Source organism: Apodemus sylvaticus, chromosome 6 (assembly GCF_947179515.1).
Source record: "Apodemus sylvaticus chromosome 6, mApoSyl1.1, whole genome shotgun sequence".
Taxonomy (NCBI): domain Eukaryota; kingdom Metazoa; phylum Chordata; class Mammalia; order Rodentia; family Muridae; genus Apodemus; species Apodemus sylvaticus.
In genome coordinates, this window is record NC_067477.1 from 104,969,477 (window position 1) to 104,993,721 (window position 24,245).

General features: G+C 40.1%; 1 protein-coding gene across 6 annotated transcripts in view; it reads right to left on the bottom strand.

The window, feature by feature from the left end:
• Nbas (NBAS subunit of NRZ tethering complex) overlaps nucleotides 1-24,245 on the bottom strand; it is a 283,532-nt gene that overhangs the window by 199,957 nt on the left and 59,330 nt on the right. For all 6 annotated transcript variants that reach the window (XM_052186094.1, XM_052186091.1, XM_052186093.1 and 3 more), the window contains exons 13-21: nucleotides 17,447-17,510; nucleotides 13,573-13,766; nucleotides 12,141-12,398; nucleotides 10,954-11,079; nucleotides 9,257-9,408; nucleotides 6,945-7,085; nucleotides 6,597-6,675; nucleotides 2,228-2,332; nucleotides 1,699-1,835 (exon numbers count right to left, since the gene is read on the bottom strand). In XM_052186094.1, the coding sequence (XP_052042054.1) occupies nucleotides 1,699-1,835; nucleotides 2,228-2,332; nucleotides 6,597-6,675; nucleotides 6,945-7,085; nucleotides 9,257-9,408; nucleotides 10,954-11,079; nucleotides 12,141-12,398; nucleotides 13,573-13,766; nucleotides 17,447-17,510 (1,256 nt within the window). The remainder of the gene's footprint in view (nucleotides 1-1,698; nucleotides 1,836-2,227; nucleotides 2,333-6,596; nucleotides 6,676-6,944; nucleotides 7,086-9,256; nucleotides 9,409-10,953; nucleotides 11,080-12,140; nucleotides 12,399-13,572; nucleotides 13,767-17,446; nucleotides 17,511-24,245) is intronic.

Genomic DNA, 24,245 nt, shown 5'->3' on the forward strand with positions numbered 1-24,245 from the left:
TCTGGAAACAGTCAATCACTACAAGCCATATTCTCTGTCACCCAGACAGAGCATCCTCCAGTCCCCTAAGCCCACCTGGAGCTTCTTATTTCAATGGAAGGACGGAATTTACACAGTCACCCTTGTGTTGTCTTTAAGAAGAGCTAGTGTGCCTTATGTTATTCTAGCCTGTACTCCCAGTACTCCGAGCCAGAGAAGCAGGAGGTCATGCATGCTGGAGCTGTTCTGCATTCCTGGAGACTGTCTGGAAGGTGAGTTCCAGGCAAGCAGGAACCCTTAGTCCGTCTCTTATCTCAAAAACCAAACAAAAAGTAAAAATAAATGAAATAAAAAGAAATATTAGTCACCAGGAGATCATAAGTGGTACATGAATCCCCCCAACATCTGGAGTGGGAGCTATCTCTAAAGCTGTTTCCCCCAACATCTGGAGTAGGAGCTATCTCTAAAGCTGTTTCCTGTCTCTGGTTCTTGCTCCTGTAACTGGGCTGTCTGATCGGGCCTCAGTGGGATCAGGTGAGCCAAGTCCTGCAGGGACTTGATGTGCCAGGATTGGGGATACCCAGCAATGGGTATCATTGGGCCCATACTCTCTCAGAAGAGAAAGGGAGGGAGGATATGGTAAGAGGTACTATGTGAGCAGGGATGTGGGGGAGAGGGACAGTGATCAATAGGCAAAGTGAAGGAAGGAAGGAAGGAAGGAAGGAAGGAAGGAAGGAAGGAAGGAAGGAAGGAAGGAAGGAGAGAGAGAGAGAGAGAGAGAGAGAGAGAGAGAGAGAGAGAGAGAGATTAATATTCTGGGACCTTCTGTCTACACAGGCTCAGGGCACTGATGCCCTGCTGTGACCATTTATCAGACATCGTTATGTGACATAAAGAGAATGAGTCCTACTGAGGTCCTCAATTCCCCTTCATCTCTGGGCTTTTGGTCAGAGAAAGGGCTGTGCACAGCACAGGATGTAGACACAGCAGGGTCCCTTGTCTTGTCAGGACCTCAGTTCAGTTTCTGAAAGAGAGAACTAATTCCAGCACACACTGTTAGCCCAGGCACTGTTTTTAGTCAGAAAACATGTCATGTGAAGATGACCCTACTTATGTGTTTATAAAAAGATAAAGAGAAGGAATGGGGGGATAAGTTCTATGGGCGTGTGGTGAGGTATGGGAAGAGGATGTCTCCACAGGCCCATGCCAAGGCATCCCCTCCCCCTGAGGGACCAGCCACACAATGGTATAGCATAGAATAAAGTTTATTCAGGGCATGGGGAAGGGAGTTAAGAGGGTAGTAGAGGCAGAGAAGTTCAGAGAGAGAGAGAGAGAGAGACAGACAGACAGACAGACAGACAGAGACAGAGACAGACAGAGACACAGAGACACAGAGACACAGAGAGTAGAGAAGTAGAGGCTAGCCAAGAGCACATGAAGAGAGGGGGGATGGGAATGGGGAAGGGAGGGGTGACAGAGCAAGAGCAGGAAGGGAAGAGCAAAAGGGCAAGAGAACTAGAGGAGGAGGCAAGCAGCCCCTTTTATAGTGGGTCAGGCCTACCTGTGGGATGGAGTTTAGTCAGAAGGCTAACCCCTATCTTCATAAATATATTTTGCTCATTTTAACTAAGTTTTAAAAGGTTAATTTTTTTTTTAAATGTAAAGTGTTTACATTAAACACACAAACTCAACCATAATCGATAAAACAGAGTAGCATACCAAGCCTCCGGCAACAAGACAGCATATTCGTGTGGAGAGGTGGTTTCTGGGAAGTTGGAGAGGATGGCGAGGCGGTGAGGGAGCAGATGAGAGCCGTGGTATGTCAGCAGGATCTCCAGGGCTTGCACATTACTCTCCTATAGGAAATGCAAGGCCAAGTGTCTACTATGAACATTAGAAATAAAGGACTGATGACAACATTCCCATGGTTCCCCCCCTATGGTTCTCCCCCATGGTTTTCCCCCCATGGTTTTTATGACAATATCCAAAACTTTACAGTTTTGATGAGTTATTTTGAAATACAGTTCGTTTTTCCTTATTTTCATGTTTCTCAATCTAACACTATAAAATTATTTATTTTAAAACTCGAATGGTGATACTTTTAACATATAATTCCATTTTCTGTACAGTTGTTAATATTATAACAGAAAAGAGAGTGTAATAGTGTATGCATGGACTAACATTAACTACACAGCTCGAAGATTTAGTGTTAATAACCATAATTACTCTATTTGCAAAAAGCAATTACCCGAGCATACGTTCTTGCTGAGAGAACAATATTCTGACTTCGGAACTTCTTAAAAAATTCAGCATCATATCTCTGTTCAGATGCATGTGGCGCCCCTAGGATTTCCTGAGGGAAACAATGACGATAAATAGGCTTCCGAATACGCTGACAAGAAGATATTAATCCCTTATACCCCTGCCTGCCAAAATAAATAAGACCCAAAATAGTTTATTTCAACTATCAACTGTTAACTAAAGCACTTTATCTTTTTAGGAGCTATATTTGTTATAAGTGTTATTATTAACATGTTAGACCTATAAATAGATAAAATGGTAAAAATTAAATTGATCTCTGTAGGACAACCCCAAACCACCTGATAATAACACATAAGCAATGATAACTATGGCTACTATTATGGGTACCTACCATGTCTACATGAAAACACCAGATGAATTTGACTCCTGTTACAGTAAGTGATGGTAACTGCAAGTGACCCTTTCATTCTCTCAGCAAACACACATGGACTCAGTGCCCAGCACATCCTAGGGGCACTGTGAGAAGCTCTGGAGATACAGCCAACAGTACACTTCCCCTGCCTTCACATAGCTTACTGCCTACTAAGACATGAACCAAGTGTATCTTTTAAAGCATTTGTGCAGCACCAGAGACCTCTGAGCATGAAGTGTATCAGATGATATGAGGAAATTGCTGTGAATTTTGTTAGAATAATGTCACTGTTCTTCTTTAAAGTCCATATTAATTAGAGATGTCCTTCAATGGAGGAATGGATACAGAAATTGTGGTACATTTACACAATGGAGGACTACTCAGCTATTAAAAACAATGAATTCATGAAATTCTTAGGCAAATGGATGGAGCTAGAAACTATCATCCTGAGTGAGGTAACCCAATCACAAAAGAACACGCACATACGGTATGCAATCGCTGATAGGTGGATATTAGCCCAAAAGATCGGAATACCCAAGATACAACTCACAGACCACATGAAGCTCAAGATGAAGGAAGACCAAAGTGTGGATTCTTTGAAATTTTTTATAATGAAAGACCAAAAAAAAAAAAAAAAAAAAATCCGACAAAGTTAAAATTAAAGTGCTCAAATGGAGAGTGGTTCCTCTCTCCATGAGCTGTTCCTTCCTAATCAATTACAACTTTCACAGGCTTTCTAAACCTCCAACATCTTCCTCAGCCAACAGTCTTTGCTGAAAGCATTCATTTTAAGCTGGAACTATTTGATAGAACCTCAGCATCCAACACATCAAAACTGCAAGTCTACCTACATGTGCACCAATAGCATTCTCCTTCCTTCAGTGATGACCAAAACAAACACACCTCTCAACCTTCCATATCTCAAAGCTGCACCCATACTCTGGACCCCATTTCACCTCTTCTATCATCATGAACGTGACTGACAGGGATTTGGCAGGCAGCCAATTGTGGGTGATGCCATTCCCGGGGTGGTGGCCCTGGATTCTATAAGAAAGCAGGTTGATCATGTCATGGGAAGAAAGCCAGTAAGCACTTCCCTCCATGGCCTCTGCATCAGCTCCAGCCTCCAGGATCCTGCCCTATGAGTTTCTGTCCTGATTTCTCTCAATGATAAACAGTCCTATGGAAGTATAAACCAAGTAAATCCTCTCCTCCCCAACTTGCTTTTTGGGCGTGGTGTTTTGTCACAGCACTAGAAACCCTAACTAAGACACTTCCATTGGATAAATTTCTCCCATCCCTCTACTCGCTGGATGCCACTAACATATAAACAGTGTCCCTTCCTCCCTTTGCTATAGAAAGAGCAAGCACGCGTACAGACTCAAGGACACGCCCTCCTCAGTCGTGCCCTAGCCCCGTGTCTTGCACGCCAATTCTCAACACTAGCTCCTAAGCAGTAAGATCTGCTGATGCTTCCTACTTACCAACAAGCTACTTACCTCTCTAAGTTTTCATAATCACAAAATAAGGAGAGCAGTGATGACCTCAGAGGACTGCTAGAAAATTACCAAATTATCAAGACTAAGTGTATGGGGCAGTGGATGAGGGACTGTGAAGCTAGTTTTGAAGAAACTCTTTGTACACACTTTCAACACAAATTCACCAGATCCAAAAAGCAGTGAGTCAAATACCATGCTGATCCCTAGAGTTACAAAAACAGGGAAGACAAAACTCTGAATTCTACCCTCCTGTGTCTTATCAATATGATGCCTTTGCTTTTTACGAACTAGTTGATGGTAACTTCCTTAGAGAGACCTCTTGGAGAGTTCCACACATCCCTCTCCTCTGCTTCATCAATTCTACATACTGTTACCATCACTTAAATCTGTATGCTGAGGAGTACATGAAATCGCTGTTCATGCCCCCTACATCCAGCAACAACATCATATCAGAGCTGGTGTGTAAGAAGTGCCTAGGTAAAATGTAAATGAATCCACTTTTTGCCTATGTATATGGAATTAATAAAATTAGCCATACTTGTGGATGGAAATGCAAAGCCCACCTTAGCACAATGCACCTGACAAGCGTGACGGCCGAACATTCTCATTACAGAGTTTTAATAGTCAAGTTCATCCAAAACATCTACTTTCAAAAAGGTTAATTTCCAAAAAAGAGTGGTCTCAGAAGTATTTTAAAGGTCAGTATCATAATATATAACAATACACTTGCTAATGTCATACGGAGGATAGCAATTCAATAGCCAATGGATAATGAAAGAAAATTAAGTATACAAACTCAACATTGCAAGTATCTTTTCGAAGATATTATCATCCAATAAAATGAAAATGAACTATAGGGGCAATAAACCACACTGTACAGACACAGGCACTTCCAAATATGTTTATTCTTAATATTACCTTAAAATGTCACCGAACTAAAATGAAAAGAACATGCTTTAAAGGAATATGACCGTCCAACAGCCAAGCCAGCTACAGCCAATGAACTCATCAGGAACTCTCCATAACTTTCGCATATTACACTATACGCCTACTCTTAACAGCTGCAGAAAGAACTCAGCTCAGAAAAAACTCAGTTTTCGTATTTTCTTCTCCTTTCAATCTCCTCATTTGTTTTTGTTGTTGTTGTCTCACTGTGTAGCCCTGGCTGTCCTGGAACTTACTATGTAGTCCAAGCTGGCCTCAAACTCACAGATATCCATCCAGCTCTGCCTACTGGTGCTTAGCATATGCCAACATGCCTGGATTCTTTTTCTTTTTTCTTTCTTTCTTTCTTTCTTTCTTTCTTTCTTTCTTTCTTTTTTTTTTGGGGGGGGGCTTGGTGAGCAAGGGTAGGGATCTAATTTCATTCTTCTACGTGTGATCTCCATTTGCAATCACTACCTTTTCTTTTTGAGTTTTGTTTAGAAACATTTCAAGGAGTGGGGAATCCAAGACTTCTGAGTTTTCAGCATTCTAGGGCTACTCGTGCCACAGGCCGAGAGCGTGTGGCCTTATAAAAGAGGCCCAATGGGCTGAACAAGGAACTTCAGGTAAGAACCTAGTGGTGAAACCTGGAAGTATTGGCACGCTGCTCAGCATAAGATCCTGCCTAGCAAAAATAAGACCCTGGGGCTCCTCACATGGGAACAGAAGAAACCTGAGCAAAGTTAGATAAGAGCTTCGTGCAGAAAAACAAGCAAAGGAAGTAACTAGCTAACTGAACCATTCACAGCCATGGAAAGGCCTCTCACTTCCATTTAGGGGCTTTGTTTGTTTGTTTGTTTGTTTGTTTTTGATGGTTTTTGTCTTCTGAAATAAGGTCTCATTATACAGCCTAGGCTGCTCTCAAATTCAACACAATTCCTCTGCCTCAGCTTCCAAAAACTTTCTACCATTATAAGAATGTTTCTTCCATGTTTAACACTATCTAACCTGGCCAACACAATGTTAATAAAATGTCCAACATAGGGACAAAAGTGCTTGAGTTCCCAAAATGCGAAGGAGTATATAGCTATTAAATTCAAAAGTGGCTCTAATAAAGATCCAAGATCAACCAACTAAGCCTAATCAACTAGCAAATCATTAAAATGGGTGAGAATATTTGTTCTATAAATATTGAACTCAGTGTGTCCTGAAATTCCACACTAGAACCAACTCTGCCATTACCTGGAAATCCACACATAGTAAATTTAAAGGGTTATAATTTAAAGAGCATATGTGTAGATAGGTAAAGCTTTTTTATTCTCTAGTCCAAGAAAAAAAACTTTTGAACTTTTACAACTTTCAATTTTTACCAAAACCCTTATAATAAAGAACTTGACTTTTCAATAAATGAATTTTCCCATATAAATAACCTGGAAAACTAAAGCAGGAGCCACTAGGGCGGGTTGGCATGTGTGTGGCCAGATGATGTGCATCACTAGAGGGCTAACATTATTCCTTACCTCATAGGTTGCAAGCCGATCTAAGAAGGTTAATAACTTCAGTCTACAACGGCACAGTTCCTTTTGTTCCAGGGTCAACCTATGTGGAAGAACACGATTGAGCTTACGTTTATAGGCACACGCTTCTGTTCACAGACACATGCTGTCTGTCTGAGGCAAAAAAGCGTGAAAACAACCCGTGTTCCCTTCAGCCTACAGCTGCTAGAACTGTAGTAAAATCATGAGGGCTAAGCAAAAAGTAACGTGTTCAAGTTGCTGAAGTAACTTGGCGACTCACACTAGTAAAGAACACAGGGAAACACCCAGAGATTCTGTTTCCCAGTGAGCAGTAACAAATGACTGACTTACTTTGAAAAGTTCACTAGTTTAAGCAGTTCATGTCTCTTCTTAAGCTCCTTCTGCCGTTTGCTCTTGGCAGGCTCTTTGTCTGCTGGGGAAAGCTCCTCATAGGCAACGCTATCAATGTCTACGTCACCAGGTAAGGTAAATCTGCAGAGAGAAAAGAACTCATTTGATTTTTATTAAGTTGATTTTTTTGTTTGTTTCTTCATTTAATGGAAGGTTATGTGTCCTTCTGTGAATGTTTATTTGATTAAGTTAATTTCCACCAAACAGAAAAAATTATCTTTTTAAAATTCTATCATACAGCATAGTTCATTCGCTATATCCACGGGACAAGTAATGAAGATAAGCAGTGATCACAGATATTTAAAACATAGGAAGGACATCGACCTAGGGGAAAAAATGCATAGGGTTAAATCAGGGGACATTCATCCGATAGAAAACAGTTTAATTTAAATAATTCAAATCACTTCTGTCTATAATCTGTCTATAACTCTCTTTTTTGGCGGAAACAAAGGATTAATTTAACACATTACTAAGATTTGAGCTCATAGTCAAAGGATGTTATGACACATATGGAGATGGGTGATAAATGGCTTTTATGGTGACTAAAGATAGGCCAAGATAATTTTGGTTTTTGACCTGTACTATTCTACCTTCCACAGTCACAGGAAGTTCTATTTGGTTAGTCTGCAGAACTCTCACAGGTGTACCTTTGTAGGGAACTTCAGTTCAGAGTACTTTTCCACACTGTGTACCTCTCTCCCATCGTGTGACACATTTTCATATTTGTGAAGAGAATATTCAACATCACCTTGTGTATTTATATCTTCTGAAATACATAGCTAATCATCCTGTAAACCTGGATGGGATTCTGTACGTCTCAAACACCTCTCATCTGCCTCACCTTTGCCCTTCCTCAGGCTCTGGAACCCATTGGTCTGCCCACTGGTTAAAAACCATTGGCTTTCTCAGGTTGCACATATGAGGTAAGTCCACATATGGTTTCAGTTACTATACTTCCCCTTGTAGCTGACATTCACTTCCATTTATATTCCTGCAAATAGTAAGCCTTTGTCCCTGTTTCCAAGATTATTTTATTTTATTTTATATGTATATATAAGTGCCTGCATCAATGTGTGTGCATCATGACCTGTAGAACTGTATGTATGACCATATGTGGTACCCACAGAGTGCAAAAGACGGTGTCAGATCATTAGAACTGAAGTCACAAGCAGCTGTAAGCTTGTTTGTTAAAAGATTTCTTTATGTGTTTGTGTACTCACAAAAGTGCATGAGAGTTGGATCTCCTGAAAGTAGAGTAAAAGCAGTTGTGAGGTGCACAGTGTGAGATGCTGGCAGTCAAACTCAGGGCCTCTAAAATAGCAGCAAGGGCTTTTAACCATTGAGCCATTTGTCTAAGCCTAGTTTTGTGATTTTTATGGACAAAATGATTCTACTATTCAATTGTGTAAATGTGCTACATTTTCTTTATCTGCTTATTTGCTGATGGACATCTTAGCTGTTTCTGTCTTAGCTTCTGTGTCTTAGCTGTTTTAAATGGTGGCATACATTTAATTTCCTTAATAAAATGTTTTCATTTCCTTCTTATAAATATACATTAACAGAATCCCTGGATCACATGGTATTTCTCTTTTTAGTATCTTGAGGAACCTAAATTTCATTTTCCATGATACTTATATCAATTTACAGTCTTACTAAAACAGAGCAAAAGTTTTGCGTTCTCTGTGTCCTCACTAACATTTGTCATTTATTATCTTTTTTTATAATAGCTATTGTAACTGGATTTAAATGATAAGTTGTCATGGTTTTGATTTGCATTTCATAGAAATAAATATCACATTATTTATAATCTTAACATAGTATAGAATGTTAATCTCATTTAAATTAGTTAATTACCAAGTATACACTATCATTTACATTTCACCAAAGTCCCAAATGTCTGGTAAGCAACAGCTTGACAACAATTTAAAACCATTACTATATTACAATATGGCATCTGGACAGTGTCAAACATCTGAGGGGCTTTCCTAAGTCAAGTAAACCCAGAAGGTACTGCGTACGGCCCTATAGGTTGTCAGTGGCCTGGAGTCCCAGCATCTAATTAGCCTGAGAAGACCCAGTGTGCCTCAGCATCAAACCATTGCCTACAATTATATATAACTGAAAGGTAAGACAGTAAGTACCAGTCAAGTACAACAGCTTCAACAATGTGCTCAACATCTGCCTGGCCCAATGCTGCAGCCTCAGCTTTTTCCATATCACTTCTGCAGCAAGTGCAAACCTTCCAAACCAACCTGCCATCATCCACACCCTTCCCTATGGCGATGAGAGCCTCCAGGTCTGTGCCTTTCAGGCCATATTGCAGCAGTTCCTTAGCAGCGTCCACATTCTCAGGAACTCTCTCCAAACACTCATGGAGAACCCAAGACCGCTTCTTGATTTTACTCTACATACAAAAGAAATAAATAAATAAACAGAGGCATTGAAGAACAGATTGCACCTTATAAAACCTGATGATCACTTTCTAAAACTATAACTAGACAGAAGGTATTAGCATAGCATATTTCAGGCCAGTCAGAGTAAGAGTCTGTCTGTCTCAAGACAGACAGACAGATAGCAAGACAGAAGACTATTCCCAAGGTATGGATTAGTGCCCAAAAGACTAGCAAGACCTGTCTCCTCTGTCAGTGTTCTCTGACATACAAGAACACAGCAATAAGGGATCCATCTGCAAAGCAAGGTGAGTGGTGTCACCAGGAACCAATGGGCTGGTATACTGATGGTGAATTTCCCAGCCTCCAAAATTTGGGGCAATAACTTTTCTTGCTCAAGATTCTGAATGTATTTGCTATAACAACCCAACCTGACTGCAAAGCTGCACGCTAATTATAACATGGAGGCCTGCATTGAGAAGGGTCCAACTGCAGGACTTAGGCAAAGAAGACTGTATCTGATGAGCTTATATATCAGTTATCCATGTATTCCCCTTCAGCCACACCATCTCTCTCCAGGCTGGTCAAGTGACAGCATTTCTTACTGTTAACCGAGAGAGAGCAGCATTATTTCAGACAGCTCTGAAGGCCACTGCAAAGGGAAAGATGCTGTTCTTCAGGTCACAAGCACTTTGGCTCTCTTCCCCTTGGTCCTCTGGCTTGGTAGGCAACGAGGCCTGAGAGGACTGGGGGAAAGGAGACAAATCTGGTGGTACTAATGCTGTCCTACTGTCAGAACAACTTAACTCTGGATTTCAGAAGCACTCCTGTGAGCAGATTCCTTCATTCCCGATCTCCCTTGCATCTACATGGGAAGCTTCCCTCACTGCAACTCCCACATTGGAGTAGAAAGTTTTTCTTGCCAATCCTGGCATGATTCCTAGTTATCAGCCCTCATCTGTATGCTGCTTCTGAGAAGTGTCCTGATTGTTAGCACCTGGGCTTTCTAGCCACCTCACCTCACTGTTACCTGAGCAGGAGACATCCAGCTTCTCTCTCCATCTCAAACCAAGCCAACTAGAGACCAGCCCTAATCTAAAACAATCCTAGACGTTCCCTTTGGTGCAATCTGTCCTAACTACTCTTTCCTTCAATGATGTCCATCCCAGTAGAAGGGCAGGCCTACCTCCTAAATGTAGTCTCTTGGTCTGAAAGTATCCCTTCAAGTTCTCTTCATCCCTTTATTCATAATCTCTGGTTACCAGAAACACAAATCTCCTCTCTGAAACTCTGCTAGCAGTTCTTCAGTAGACCCTGACCAATGTGGGTGCAGAGAGGTACAGCAATGGAAATAATCAGAGAGATGGCTACATTATCAGAGAGTGGATAGTCAATATCTTTAGCATTGAAATCCTGTGGCAGAAGCAGAAGATTCGGGCAGTTTTTCAAAGAAAGCATTTCTTTACCCACACAAATATTAGCAGTGGGACATTCTCTAGAAACAAAAGATAATCCATGAATATGAATTTCATCATGTAACCACAACTATTTCTACATACCAAGTAATTCTGAATGGAAGCAATGTTGACAGCTGACTTCCTCCACTGCCTCTGATAGACAAGGTCGGTATCCAGGCCATAGGTATGAGCCAAAGACAAGGCTTCTTCATAGTCTTCACTTTCAATCTTTGTCAAGGAAACAGACAGGAATTACCCATGAGGCCATTCTGATGAGAGGAAGAATCAAGACACTCACCTGACCTGTGCAACAGCTATGAATACACATGCAGAGTGTCCTCAGAAGCTCACAGACATTCTCAGAAGCAGCTAAGTCAGGAATTCCTTTAGCACTTTAACAAATATGATGAAAAGCTCTGGCTTATACATTCAGACAGTGCCAAAACCTGAGACTAGAGGCAGGCTGCAGTCTAGCACAAGCCAATGTTGATTCAAAACACTGCAGAGCAGACCGAATAGCCCTATGACGCAGTGCTGGCCACACAGGCTTCGAAGCCAGGTGCTAAAGTCTTCCCTCACCATCTGTGGTCTAGGAGAGACCTGTACTTAGTACACAGAAGAGGGACAGCTGAAGGCACACAGCAGGTAGCCAAAGCTTCAGCTAGGAGCAACAGGATGGTTCAGTGGGTAAAGTCCTTGATGCCAAGCCAGACACCTGAATGTAATCACTGATCAAAGGAGATAACCACATGATAGAAGAAAACTGACTCCTGCAAGCTTCCCTTAGGCCTACTAGCAAGCACCATGGAACATAATAACACACACACATGTACTCACGCGTGTGCATACCACACACATATGTAAGGTATATGTGCATGTACATATGAAGGCCAAACTTGAATAAACATCTTCAATTGCTTTCTACCTTATACACCAAGGCGAGGCCTCGCACTTGAACTCGGAGCTCACTGATTTGGCTAGTCCAGCCAGCTGGCTCATTTTGGGTTTTCCAGGCTCTGCTTCGGGAGCACTGGAGTTACCACCAGGCTGCATGCCCACCAGACATTCCGCTGGGTCCTAGCATCTGAATTCTGGTCCTCATGCTTTATCTCCCAGTTCTCTATCCACTAACTTGTAATTACTCAGTTAGAAAGAGGACATCATTCTAAAAGCTTACAGAACTGTTATTTTTAACATGTCAGGGAGCCAGCATGCCCTCTTTTAATTTCTTTCCTCACTGAAATAGTAGCAATTGTGCTGCAAAGTCTGGAAGCAGCAGGACCACCCACCTTTCTCTGGTAAAGCTCCTCTGGAGTTGTGGAGCGCAGACTCACGAGGCGGTAGTTCTTCGTGATAGTTCGAGGCCTTTTCCGAGGAGGTGCGAACCTCTCCATCTCCGTAACTAAGTAAAGGCCTTGCTTGATGTAGCCAAAATAGCGAGCCTTGGCAGAGGTTTCATGATCCGAGTCAGAATCTGCTTCCCCTTCATCTTCTTCTCCAGCCCTCACCTCCACTCGAGATCGTTTGGGGGCAAGTTTAATTTCACACTAAATTGAAAAGGGAGATGTAAAATTAATGATAAGAAACTAGAGACAGATTTTTTTTAAGAGCTAATGAAAAAAATATTTTAATTATCCTCTGGCTTGATTCATTACATGTCACTCACAATGGATTCAAAGGAAACAAGGCAAACTAAAGACCTAAGATCTACACATTCCTGTGGCTTCCAAGCTTTTAAGGCAAAAAGCACTTTAAAAACAGGCCACTCACATAGATTTCTGCAGTTATTTACAGAAAAGAAAGAGGTGAGAAGGTGAATTTCTTTAACTATTAATATAACTGTACTTACTGTAGAAAACCAAGAAGACAATTTAGAAAGTGGCATGAAGGTATTTATTTGCTGGGAAAGACTTCTGATGCCCTTTTAAACAGTCCACCAGCTCCACAAGTGCCAGGCAGAGAGCCTGGCTGCCAGAGATAACTTTCACTCAGACTTAACAGAACTGGCTTGGCATTTAAACTGTCGCTTTCTGTAAGGGAGATCTTTGACTAGATGGCTGACTTCAGACTAACAGATACCTGTCACTGTGCCCTGCAGAAGTAAAGCTACACAGTGCTGGACTCTTGGAAGACTTAATAAGAATTCTAAATGACTAAACACAGCTATAAAGAAACAGCCTCTACTTTCAACTCATTCATCATGATTCAAGTTTTGAGGTTTTTCTGAAAGAAGAAACAAATTTAGGTTGCCATACTTTCCGTGACTACAAACATTAGGTAGCTCCTAACCAGGGGTTCTACAGTCTCCAATGGCTCATCCAGAAGAAAGAAAAGAAAGAAAAGAAAAGAAAAGAAAAGAAAAGAAAAGAAAAGAAAAGAAAAGAGAAAAGAAAAGAAAAGAGAAAAGAAAAGAAAGAGAAAAGAAAAGAAAGAGAAAGAAAGAAAAAAGAAAGAAAGAAAGAAAAAGAAAGAGAGAGAGAAAGAAAGAGAGAGAGAGAACAATTAATCAAGTTCAACAAAGATGAAATGTTTTAAAGGAAACAATATAGCTACAAATGTTTTTATTCTCTTAGCAATATAATACATTTAATTCATGGATGATGAAATTTTTCATATTATTTTTATTTCAAAAACAGACTTATGTTTAAACAATAAACTACATCACATACACAAATGAAAAGACAAACAGATAGATTTTAATGAAAACACGTTTACTCTCACCTCCAAACTTAAGAACCCCCCATCATGGGTGGCAGTGACCTGGGGCGAGGGCTCAAACCATTCACAGGATTTTCCCAGTAAGTTCTTCAAACTTTTTGCTGATGAAACAGTTAACGCACCAGAGCACCGAGCCAAAGTCACTGCGCCATCTGCCCACCAATTGACATCAATCAATGGATAAAAGGACTCTTTATCTAATAGGAAAAGAAAATTCAAATACATTTGCAGAAGTGATTTAAAAGCAAAGTATCTAATGTAATATTTTAAAATCCAAGTTATTTCATTTTTGGAGGGGCTCAAAGATGCATTAAAATGGGGAAAAATAAAACTAAACCCATCATTCAAATTCTTACTGAGGTAAAGATAAAAAAAGGTACAGCAATTCAAGGTCTGCCTAAGCAGCAACAACCAGCCAAATCTATAAAGGGAGAAAAGTAAGCAAATTAAGGTCCTTTTCCTCAAATCAATGACACACAGCTGACAAATGGAGTTCACTGTTGGAGCCCTTGCTTGGCATTGCTAAATCTCTGGGGTTTGAACCCAAAAAGAGGGGAGGGAACATATCAAAAACATAATGACAGGGGAGGAGAGATGCCTCAGCAGCTAAGAGCACTGACCACTCTTCCAGAGGACCCACAATTCCCAGCACGGACGAGGCATAACGGACCTGCCCATAACTCCAGTTCCACTCTCAAACTGACATATTTGCAGCACTGTATATAAAGTTAAAAAAAATGAAAAACTTAAAATAAAAACATAATTATATATGCAAGAAAGAGATATGTAATGAGTTTCAGGATAGTAAACTGGAAAGTAGATGTGTATAAATCTCACATATACATATACATATACATTATAAAAGCTCTTAGAAATGTACTAGATCATTTTCAAATAGATATTTAGTAATTAAAAATATATACTATTTTAAAAGTGACAGCTTCCAGGGCTGATATGCTCCTAAAATTTTAATTAACAGAGAAAAAAAGTCAAGACCAACAAAAAAATTTTAGGCTAAAATGAATTATGGTCCACCAAACTGAGGGATTTCAAGGGAAATGTCATTGCACTTCTTCTTAAATAGTAGTTATCCAGAATAGATATGAAATAGCGTAATGATGCCAATAATGGTAAATCATAGAATTGAAAGCATGTGCAAAACTCAAAAAGAAAAGATGTTTAAACTAGTTAGTCAGATTGAAAGCAACTCATTATTACAATTAAAAAGAAGAGACCCTAGCATATTTCTCTGGATAGAAACCTTGGGCAATTTGTTTAAATTCTGAGTTTCCAGACACATGCCTGAATCTGGGGCTTATGTTCCCAGAAACTGGAAAACAAATGCTACATCCAGGCTTCAGGAAAAATGAAACAAGAAACAGGAAACAAGGAAGCATACTACAACTTCCAAGGGAAATGATGAAGTAACAAAACATAAACACCCATGAGGCAGAAAGTAAAGGGAGAGAAACTCCCATCCATCAAAGTATAGCAGAAAGAATCCTAAACACAGGGAAAGAAATGAGCACAGACACTGTGAGAGAACCAGCCCACTCCATGACACACTTCTACTCAAGATGCTAAAGCTAAAAAGCAAACTATTAAAAGTTCCAAGAGGAAACACAGCACTCTCAAAGTCAAACCACAAAATTCATGTCCAACCTCTCAGCAGAAAAAAACAGAAAGAATAGAATAACAGGGTGTGTGAGGCCCTGAAGGCAAGTAACTGCCAAGCATGACTCCAATAAAGTCATCTTTTAAAAACTCAATAGAGGAGTGAATGTATATCAAAGTGAAAAACGTCCTGCCTACCAAGCCAGCACTGCAGAACATACTCCACGGACACCTACACGTACAGGTAGTCTTAATTCTAAGAGCACGGGAAAGAATAAAGTTTATGAGACGAAGAGAAGAACAAAAGAGAAAGAACCAACTATGCCTAACCCCGTAAACCCCTGAAATGAACAAGGGGTGAATGAAAAACCAACACTAACTGAACCAACAAGATAAACAACCAGCAAAATTACACAAAACAGCACACTCTACTAACAACACTAAAGTTAAATGGCCTCAAGTTTCCAAGTAAAAACTCAGTAGCTGAGTAGACTAATAACCAAAAGGCATCATTTGGTTGTCTATAAGACTTATCTCATTGACACAGACTTATATTAAAGGGTTGAAGTTAATATAATCTAAAACAAGCAACAGTAACTAGACCCCATCTGATAAATACAAAATTAGTCAAAGAGATTTTTAAAAGGCTACTACATATTAATAAAGGGAAGAATCTATGCAGAATATATAACAATTATAAGAACATAAACTGAACATTAGTGAACAAATTTCGTAAATAAAACTGCTAGACAATAAACAGATGAGACAGCTCAAGATTCAACAGTATGCCACTTTAATACCTCACTCTAATCAATGGATAAATCATCCAGACACACACCCTCAGAAACAAATAAAACATAACTTGAAAGCCAAGCTTCACCATATCAAATAGACTACCGAGACATCCAAGACGATCCCATCTAAGGCTTTGGAACATGCATTCCTCACGGTAGCCCATGAAGCTTTCTCAGGAATAGATCCCATTTTAGGCCATAAAGCAAATCTCACGAAAAATAAAAACAAAAAATAACAATCATCTCTTGGTTGTAAAGGTAGAATTCAGTGCCAAAAGAAAATACAGAAACTACAAAATCCACAGAGACTGGACATTCTTGAAGGATAGGCATGTTGCTAACGAAATCAGAAAGGAATCTTTTTCAATTCCTAGAATCACACAAAAATGAAAGTGCAACTTTTCAGAATCTTTAGGACCCAGAAGAGATGGGTTTATTAAAAGTAAAGCTTATAGTTATGGACCTTTTACATTTAAAACTCAGAGAGATCTCGAGTAAACTAGGCAACATATGAATGTCTCAGGGGGGAGGGGAGCCAAATACAAACTCAGGAGACTAAGGGTTACCAACAACGTGGAGTTAATGAAGTTCAGACTACAAGTAAAATACAAGAATAAAAGAAACGAGAGTTGGTTCTTTGAAAAGAAAAAATTTGACAAAGCCTTAGTCAAATTAACCAAAAGAAGAACAAGAAGACCCAAGCAATAACTCTAGAACTAATGGGATGGACATTAAAACAGGCACCATCAAAATCCAGAACAGTATGATGGAGTGTGTTGAAAACCTGTATTCCACAAAGGTGGAAAGTTGAGAAGAAATGGGTTAAACCCAAAGTCCTATGACCTGCTAATGTTAAGCCAAGAGGGTGGAGACATTTGCAATGGACCTACACTGCACAAGACTGAAGCAGTAATGAGTCTGAGAACATCCAATGCACCAGCCCAGGACAGGAACAAATCACCACCAAACTCCATGAGACCTTATCAGCCTTCTTCTAAATAGTCCTGAATAGCGAAAGTAGAATAGGGGCAGAAGTGTCCCATCATGCCAGAATTTGCCTAATAACAAACTAGAGGGAGGATCAACAAAAGACAAAACTATAAACTCAAGTTCTTTTTTTTTTAAGTTCTCAATAAAGTACTTACAAACCAAATTTAACAGACATGAAAAAGATTGTATATCTAAGGCAAAAAATAACTAAAGGATCTCTCATTTTTTTATTTTGTTTTAATCTACTATTTAAACAACTACTTTCACTTAACAGTAAATCTTGATCTCCCCATTCCTCACTCCCCAAAAGAGATATCTGCTTATTTTAAAAAACAAATTATTTCAAATATAGAAATATATAAAAACTTTAAAGATTACATGGTTGTTCCAGAGTGAAACAAGAGATTCTTTAGATCTAAAGAACACTTAAGAGGACTCCTGTAAAGCAGTGATAATCATATTTCTTATTCCCTACTCACCTTTGACTTTCTTTCTCTTCTCAGGAGACAACCTCCAATCAGGGTTAAGCTCATCATAGCCTGGCTAAATACAAAGATATGTACATAATTGTATGAGTCAAACACTTTAAGAAAACTATGAAAAACTCACCAAGACCTATGAAATTTTTACAACTTAAAAAAAAAATACAGCCAAAGATTCTTCAGCGTGAGAGTTTGGGGAGACACTGTTTTTGTTGTTGTTGCTGTTGTTGTTTGAGACAGAGTTTCTCTGTGTAGCTCTGGCTGTCCTGGAACTCACTCTGTAGACCAGGCTGGCCTCAAACTCTTAAATCCACCTGCCTCTGCCTCCCAAGTGCTGGTATTAAAGGCGTGTACCACCACCACCAGGCAAAACTTTTTTTTAAAAGATATATGTATTTCTTTTGTGTATATGAGGACACCATTACTCTCTTCAATCACACTGGAAGAGGGCATCAGATCCCATTACAGATGGCTATGAGCCACCATATGGTTGCTGGGATTTGAACTCAAGACCTCTGGAAGGGCAGTCAGTGCTCTTAACTGCTGAGCCATCTCTCCAGCCAACACTGGACTTAATGGTCACAGACAGGAACTAAGACTCAACATGCACACAAAAGATAGGACACAAAGTTGGTAACTGCTACAAATGAAAACTCACTACCCTGTTTCTTCTATATCCACACCCCACAGTAGAGAGTTTTTTCTATTTGCTGTAGGCAGACACTGGCCTGGGTATCCTCCTAGCCTCTCGTAACTGTGCACACTCACTGAGGGGAGTAGCACTTAAGATGCTCACAACCTACAACGAAGCACACCCAGGCCTTAGGACCACATGCATACACTCTAAGGGGTAGCCTTCCTGTCCCTTCCTTTTGAATCTCTTGGAGCTCAGAACATATCACCTTAGGCTAGTGTCTTTAAACTGATGGATACTAATGTATCTCTGACCTTCTCCTGCCCTCCAATCCCCAGCTTCTTATTCTCCCCAAAAGCAAGTCATAGGAACCAGAATTCCCCTCCCACTGGGCCTTGTAGAAGTAAGAATTCCTACTCCTAAGCAGGCCATACAGCCAATAAGGCTCTTCACCTAGAAAGATTCTCTTCCCATTGGATCTAGCCACACACAGTTGTGGTGGAGGGTGCCTACAGAAAGGCTCAAAGGATAGCAAAGTGAACTGCTGGGGTCCCTCATGGTCTATTACTTCTAGATGAGAACCTCTTTGTCCAATCACATATCAGCGTAACCATCACCCTTACTCCACCCCCATAGTCTCTGGCACCCAGTGTTAGGTAGCAGAGGAACTGACTCACTCTGATGCTTGAGGATGAGATCCTAGAACTATAAACACAAACCAGCAAAAGGAAGAATTAAAAACAAACAAACAAACAAGACTTTGCTCAGTCTGCTAACAAAGCCTGTTTGAGAACAGAAAGGCAATATTCTTTCTTTCCAAATACAGCATTTTTCCCCATGCATGCAAGAGAAAGTCACTGATGAACAAAATGTGTTGTACTTTTCTCTTATGGATATATCTTTTGTTATACAGGTGTCTTGGTGACCCTTGCATAAACACAGCCGTGAGGTGAAGAATCACAACTTTCTGCCCCATATCTCTTTCTATATTGTGTCTGCAAAAGGCAAATACACAGCACTTTCCAGTGCAGTCGTGGCCCTGAAAGACGTTCTCCTAGGAACATGGTCAGGCTTTCTTTGTAGACAGGCTTAACTGTCATAATGAACTAAAGGAATGTTTTCTTAGATTTAAGAGTTTTATTCCCTGTGCATATCCACATCTGTTTCAGTAGGTCAGGAACTCTAATAGAAGAGCTGAGAGAAGGATTGAAGGCCCTGAAGAGGATGGGAACCCCACAGGAAGACCAACAGAGTCAACTAACCTGGACCCCAGAGAGTTCGCAGAGACTGAGATGCCAACCAAAGAGCAAACTTGGGCTGGACCAAGGCCCCTGGCACATATGTAGCATCTCAGGCTCCACGACTGCTGTGTCTGGCCTCATCGGGAGATGATGTGCCTATATATGCCAGGGTGGGGCAATTAGCATTTAGGATATAAATAAATAAATATTTCCTGACTTTTTAGCCTCTAGAATCAGTCTTAGCCTCCCACTGAACAGGATTAGTATTTTCTATGTATATTCATTGTACAAATATTTATCGGTGTTTACAGTACAGAGCACACAGTAGAGCTATGAGCAAGGTCCATGCAGTGCTCAGTCTCCAAGAGTCCACAGTCTCGTGAAGCTGAGTAAACAGCTGTGGCTCTGCCAAGATTAATCACATAAGCTACCATCCTCCCACTTGTCCATCATTGATTCACTATTTAACAAAATTAATCTAACACCTACTCTGTAGCAAAGAGAAATAGAATTAAAATGGAAAAGATACACTTGTATTTCACTTTCTACACCCACACAGAAGTTACAGGTCAGAAAGTAATAAAACTTCAAAGAAAAATTAAGACCAAAAACAAGATGTAAAGAAATAAACATAACATATGGGAAATGTTTGAAATGAAAATTATTGAAACAATTTTACTCTCTTCTAGACATGAACAAATTCAACACACAGATTCCCAGCCAGATGGATGTTTCACACTGACAATGAAAGCAAAAGTGTTTAATCAACTTAAAACTGGATACAAAGTAAATCAAACTAGGCATTCCCATAACTAGCTCTAATCATTAGTCTTCACAGAGAAAATACTCAATCACACAAAGTACATTATAAAAACTAATAAAGCAGCAAATTGCATGAAGAAAGCCCCAAGTGAGCTGAATCCACAATTTTGGTAAAGCACTGTAAACAAATGCAGGGCAGAAGTAACACTGTTTTCTTCTCAGACAACAACTATAAGCTGGCTATAATACATACTGCCATATAACCAATCACTAATGTATCCACTGGTCCGTCCAGTCCTTCCCTAGCATAGTCGCAAAGGGAGGTGAAGCTCTGCCCTGCCCACTGCACCAGGCTCACTTGAGGACTGCTGGAGAAATGAGAAAAATGCATCTTTCCAAGTATTTGTCAGAAGATGGGATTCCTCTTTACAGAAGCCCAGTGATTTTGCACACACATGCTCATGTATCTGGTAAATGGCAGTATTATGCCCCTCCCTGATGGCTACTACATTTGCACATTTAGTAAGTGTCTGCATAATGACCAGCACACCAATGTGTGCCACCCAGCTAGGCTACAAGATGCTATCCCTCCCTGGAGAACATTAGTCTCAGACACTAGCTCCTCATTTGCTCAAACACATGTCAGTACTTCTAAATGCAAACACTGTTAGTCAATATTCTGGAAAAAGGATGGAATCTTGATTCCAACACATAGTGATTGCATGTTAATTTCTTTTTGCACTATTTTACATGTATTAAAATGGGAATAAAATTACTTTTTACTAAATAAGAGTTGTTTTAAGCCAAACTGCTCTGTAAGAAGCCAAGCCTCAATGTGCAAATTTATTTCCAAGAATTCTCCTCCCCAACACTACAATTACAAGCCTCTCTCTCCCCAAGCTTTTCCTTTAATATTAAAATGTTACCTTTTTCTGTATAATTGTCTTGGCAAGAATATAAATATCTTAAGGGCACAGACTGACACCTATCATATTTCTTACTGCAGAGCTAAGCAGAGATTCAAAATCATGATTTTATGATGATGTTACCATGGTTATAGGAACAAGCTATTCCGTTTTGTGGAACAGTTAAAGCCTTGTTGCATTCTCTATAGTGCACAAGAGTTTAGTGTTACATATACTAAAATCCCAATATAAAATACACAAGGTAGTGTGACCACTTCCTAGGACACAGGTGACTCTGACTTGGTCATTTGGTCACATTTCATAAAAAAGTTACCTCCTTCACCTTGTTCTTTTTTTTCTTTTTAATTAGATATTTTCTTTATTTACATTTCAAATGTTATCCCCTTTCTGGTTTCCTCTCGGAAAACACCCTATCCCATCCCCCATCCCCCTGCTCAACAATGCACCCACTCCCACTTCCCTGTCCTGGTATTCCCCTATCGGACTGCAAGCTGGCACTCTGGAAATCAGTTTGGCAGTTTCTCAGAAAATTGGACATAGCACTACCAGAGGATACCAGGCATATACCCAGAAGATTCCTACCTTGTTCTAAGCACCGTCACATGCCCTTAAGATTTCTGTAAGGCAGCTAATCATCTGCCATGGAAAAACTGATCAGTTATTTATTTACTGTGCTACCTGGTACATATACACCAACTAATATCAAGAGTAAAGCGCATCTGAGGGGTAGTGCCGAATTCAGTGTTCAATCCAGAAGGAGTCAGGACTTGTCTCCAAGCATTTAAAGATTGTCACATGATGACGAAGTGTAAAACAGCACAACCAGGAAGGGTGACTTGGGCTTCTTAACCTGTCACACAGAATTCTGGCCTTTCAAATAACAGAATGTTCCCAAAGGAAGAAGAGGCCAATATTGAGAACATAGACATATGCTAGGCGTGCTGGCTAAGGAGAGCATGGACATCATAGTCAGAGACATGGATCCCAATGCCGTCCCTTCTACGTACCTGGTGTATAACCTAGAACAAAGCTAAGTGCTCACCAAGTTACCAGTGAGTAAATTTTATGAATGTTTCACAGCACTATACCAAGACCCTGCATGCCCCCAAGGCCTACTCATCATAAACAAATATACTGAAAATCCAGAGTGTCTGAAGAGCTGAAGCCTCATGGATAACTGTGATAGAATGACACTCTAGAACACACAGTACAAAGGATTAGATAAAAGCAGTAGACAGGAGGCCAGGGAGCAAACGTGTACTCTGACCAGACTAACCTGGTGACAGAATAGCAGAGGGCTTTGCATTTTGACAACAGGATTTCAAAGAAAATAAACAATAATTTCATTGTTTCCACATTTGAACCAAAATTCCTTTTGAAGCTAAAGCCAGTGGTAGTGTCAGGGGTGGAGTAGATTGCTACAGCAAACCTCTCAGCAGGCTGAGCACTGAATTTCCAAGGGAGGATATAGGCATCAAAAGGATTGCAACTGATGCAGGGTTAGGCATGGTAACTATTGCTAAGTCATGCTCCCTCAGCAAAGGACACTACAACCTGCACAGAGCCTGCTGTGATAGCAAACAGGTCTTGGTTCTCAGTTGTGTGAACACAGACCTTATATTTCTTGTTTCCTTAGGTATTCAATGGAAACCATGCCAACCAAAGCAAAAGAAGGTGGCATGTAATTAAGCATGCAAACTGCTAATAATGGATACTATACACGTGAGAAGAAACTAGCATGTAACTAAACATGTACAAACTGTTAACAGAACACACATCACACATGAGAAGAAACAGGTATGTAAACATGTAAACTCTGACTAATAGAAACAATACCCATGAGAGTAAGGAGGCCTTCTGTCTGACTCACAGACTGGATACTCATGCTCTACCTAAGGATTGTTTGGGGAGCACTGAGTTGGAACCATAGGAGTAGCTGTCTGAAAGCTGGGGTGTGGCAGCAGCTACCTGACTCCCTCGCCAATGCTGGGGGCATCTGTGGTCCAAAGACTCATTGCTGGACACAAACTGGCAGCTTCAACACCTCTCTTCTGTAGACGGCTTCCATTTTGGAAAATTCGTCCTTCCTGACCCATTATTTTACTTAACTACATATTTAAAGTGACAAAGATAAATGTATTTACTCATTCCCAAATGTTAAGGTTTTCAAGCAAACATTAAGTTTTAGTAAACTCACTATTAAAGCCTAAATAGAATCTGGGAGGAATTGAAGGAGGAAAAACTGTAATTAGAATATAATGTATGAAAAAGAAAAAATATTTTCAATTTCTAAAAAAATCTAAATAAATAAATAATATTAAAGAGTAATTAATCATAATGGTTTTTGCTCACAACTAGCGATGAGTACATCATAAAGAGTTCAAGAAGCAAAGGAGACCCTTCAGAAACTCAATAAATATCAAAAGCACATTGATCAGTTTTACCATTAAATAGTGAATGCACTATATGTTTGAGATTGTCGATGGAATATTAAGGGTACTTTAGAAGTTGGTCAATTTTTCTATTATGTGAATATAATGTAAGGAAATAGAAAGCTGATGTGCCCTCACTATTCAAAAGCTCACCATTTAAAAATTATTTCCAAATATGGAGGGATCATGAGCCTCCCAAGTGAAAGAAAGTGACCACTTTACTATCATGTATAGCCGGAGAAAACAGGCTGCATATGGAGACTATCTAAATAACGCAAAGACAAACTTGCTATTGTGCCTCAGGAAACAGAAACTACAGGCCATATGTTAAGCCATACCCCCCCCCCAAGTCAGTGCACAGCAGCCTAGTGGAGACTCTGTGTCGAAGACACACAGCTAAAGCACTGAGCCCCTGTAAGGGGCAGTCACTCTACTTAGCTATGGTTTCAGAGCATGAGAAAGAATGTGCCCTATAAATCCATCTCCTGGGTTTTATGCTCAGGAACATCTCCTCACATGGAGTGAGAGGGAGTGTGGTCGGCTTGTAGACTCCACATTAAACTGAAGGGATGGTCAGTAGGAGTGGTGGGAAATTAAAGCTGCATATTGATAAGATAATAATAAGGTAGTCAACAGTCGACATGATGGCTCATGCCTGCAAGAAACATCTAAAGCAATCACTAAAGGTTCAAGCCCAGCCTGGTCTACCCAGTATGCACCAGGACCTCTAGGACTACACAGGAAAGAAAGCTCTATCACAAAAATACAAAATACTAGGGACTACACAGGTGGCTCAGCTGT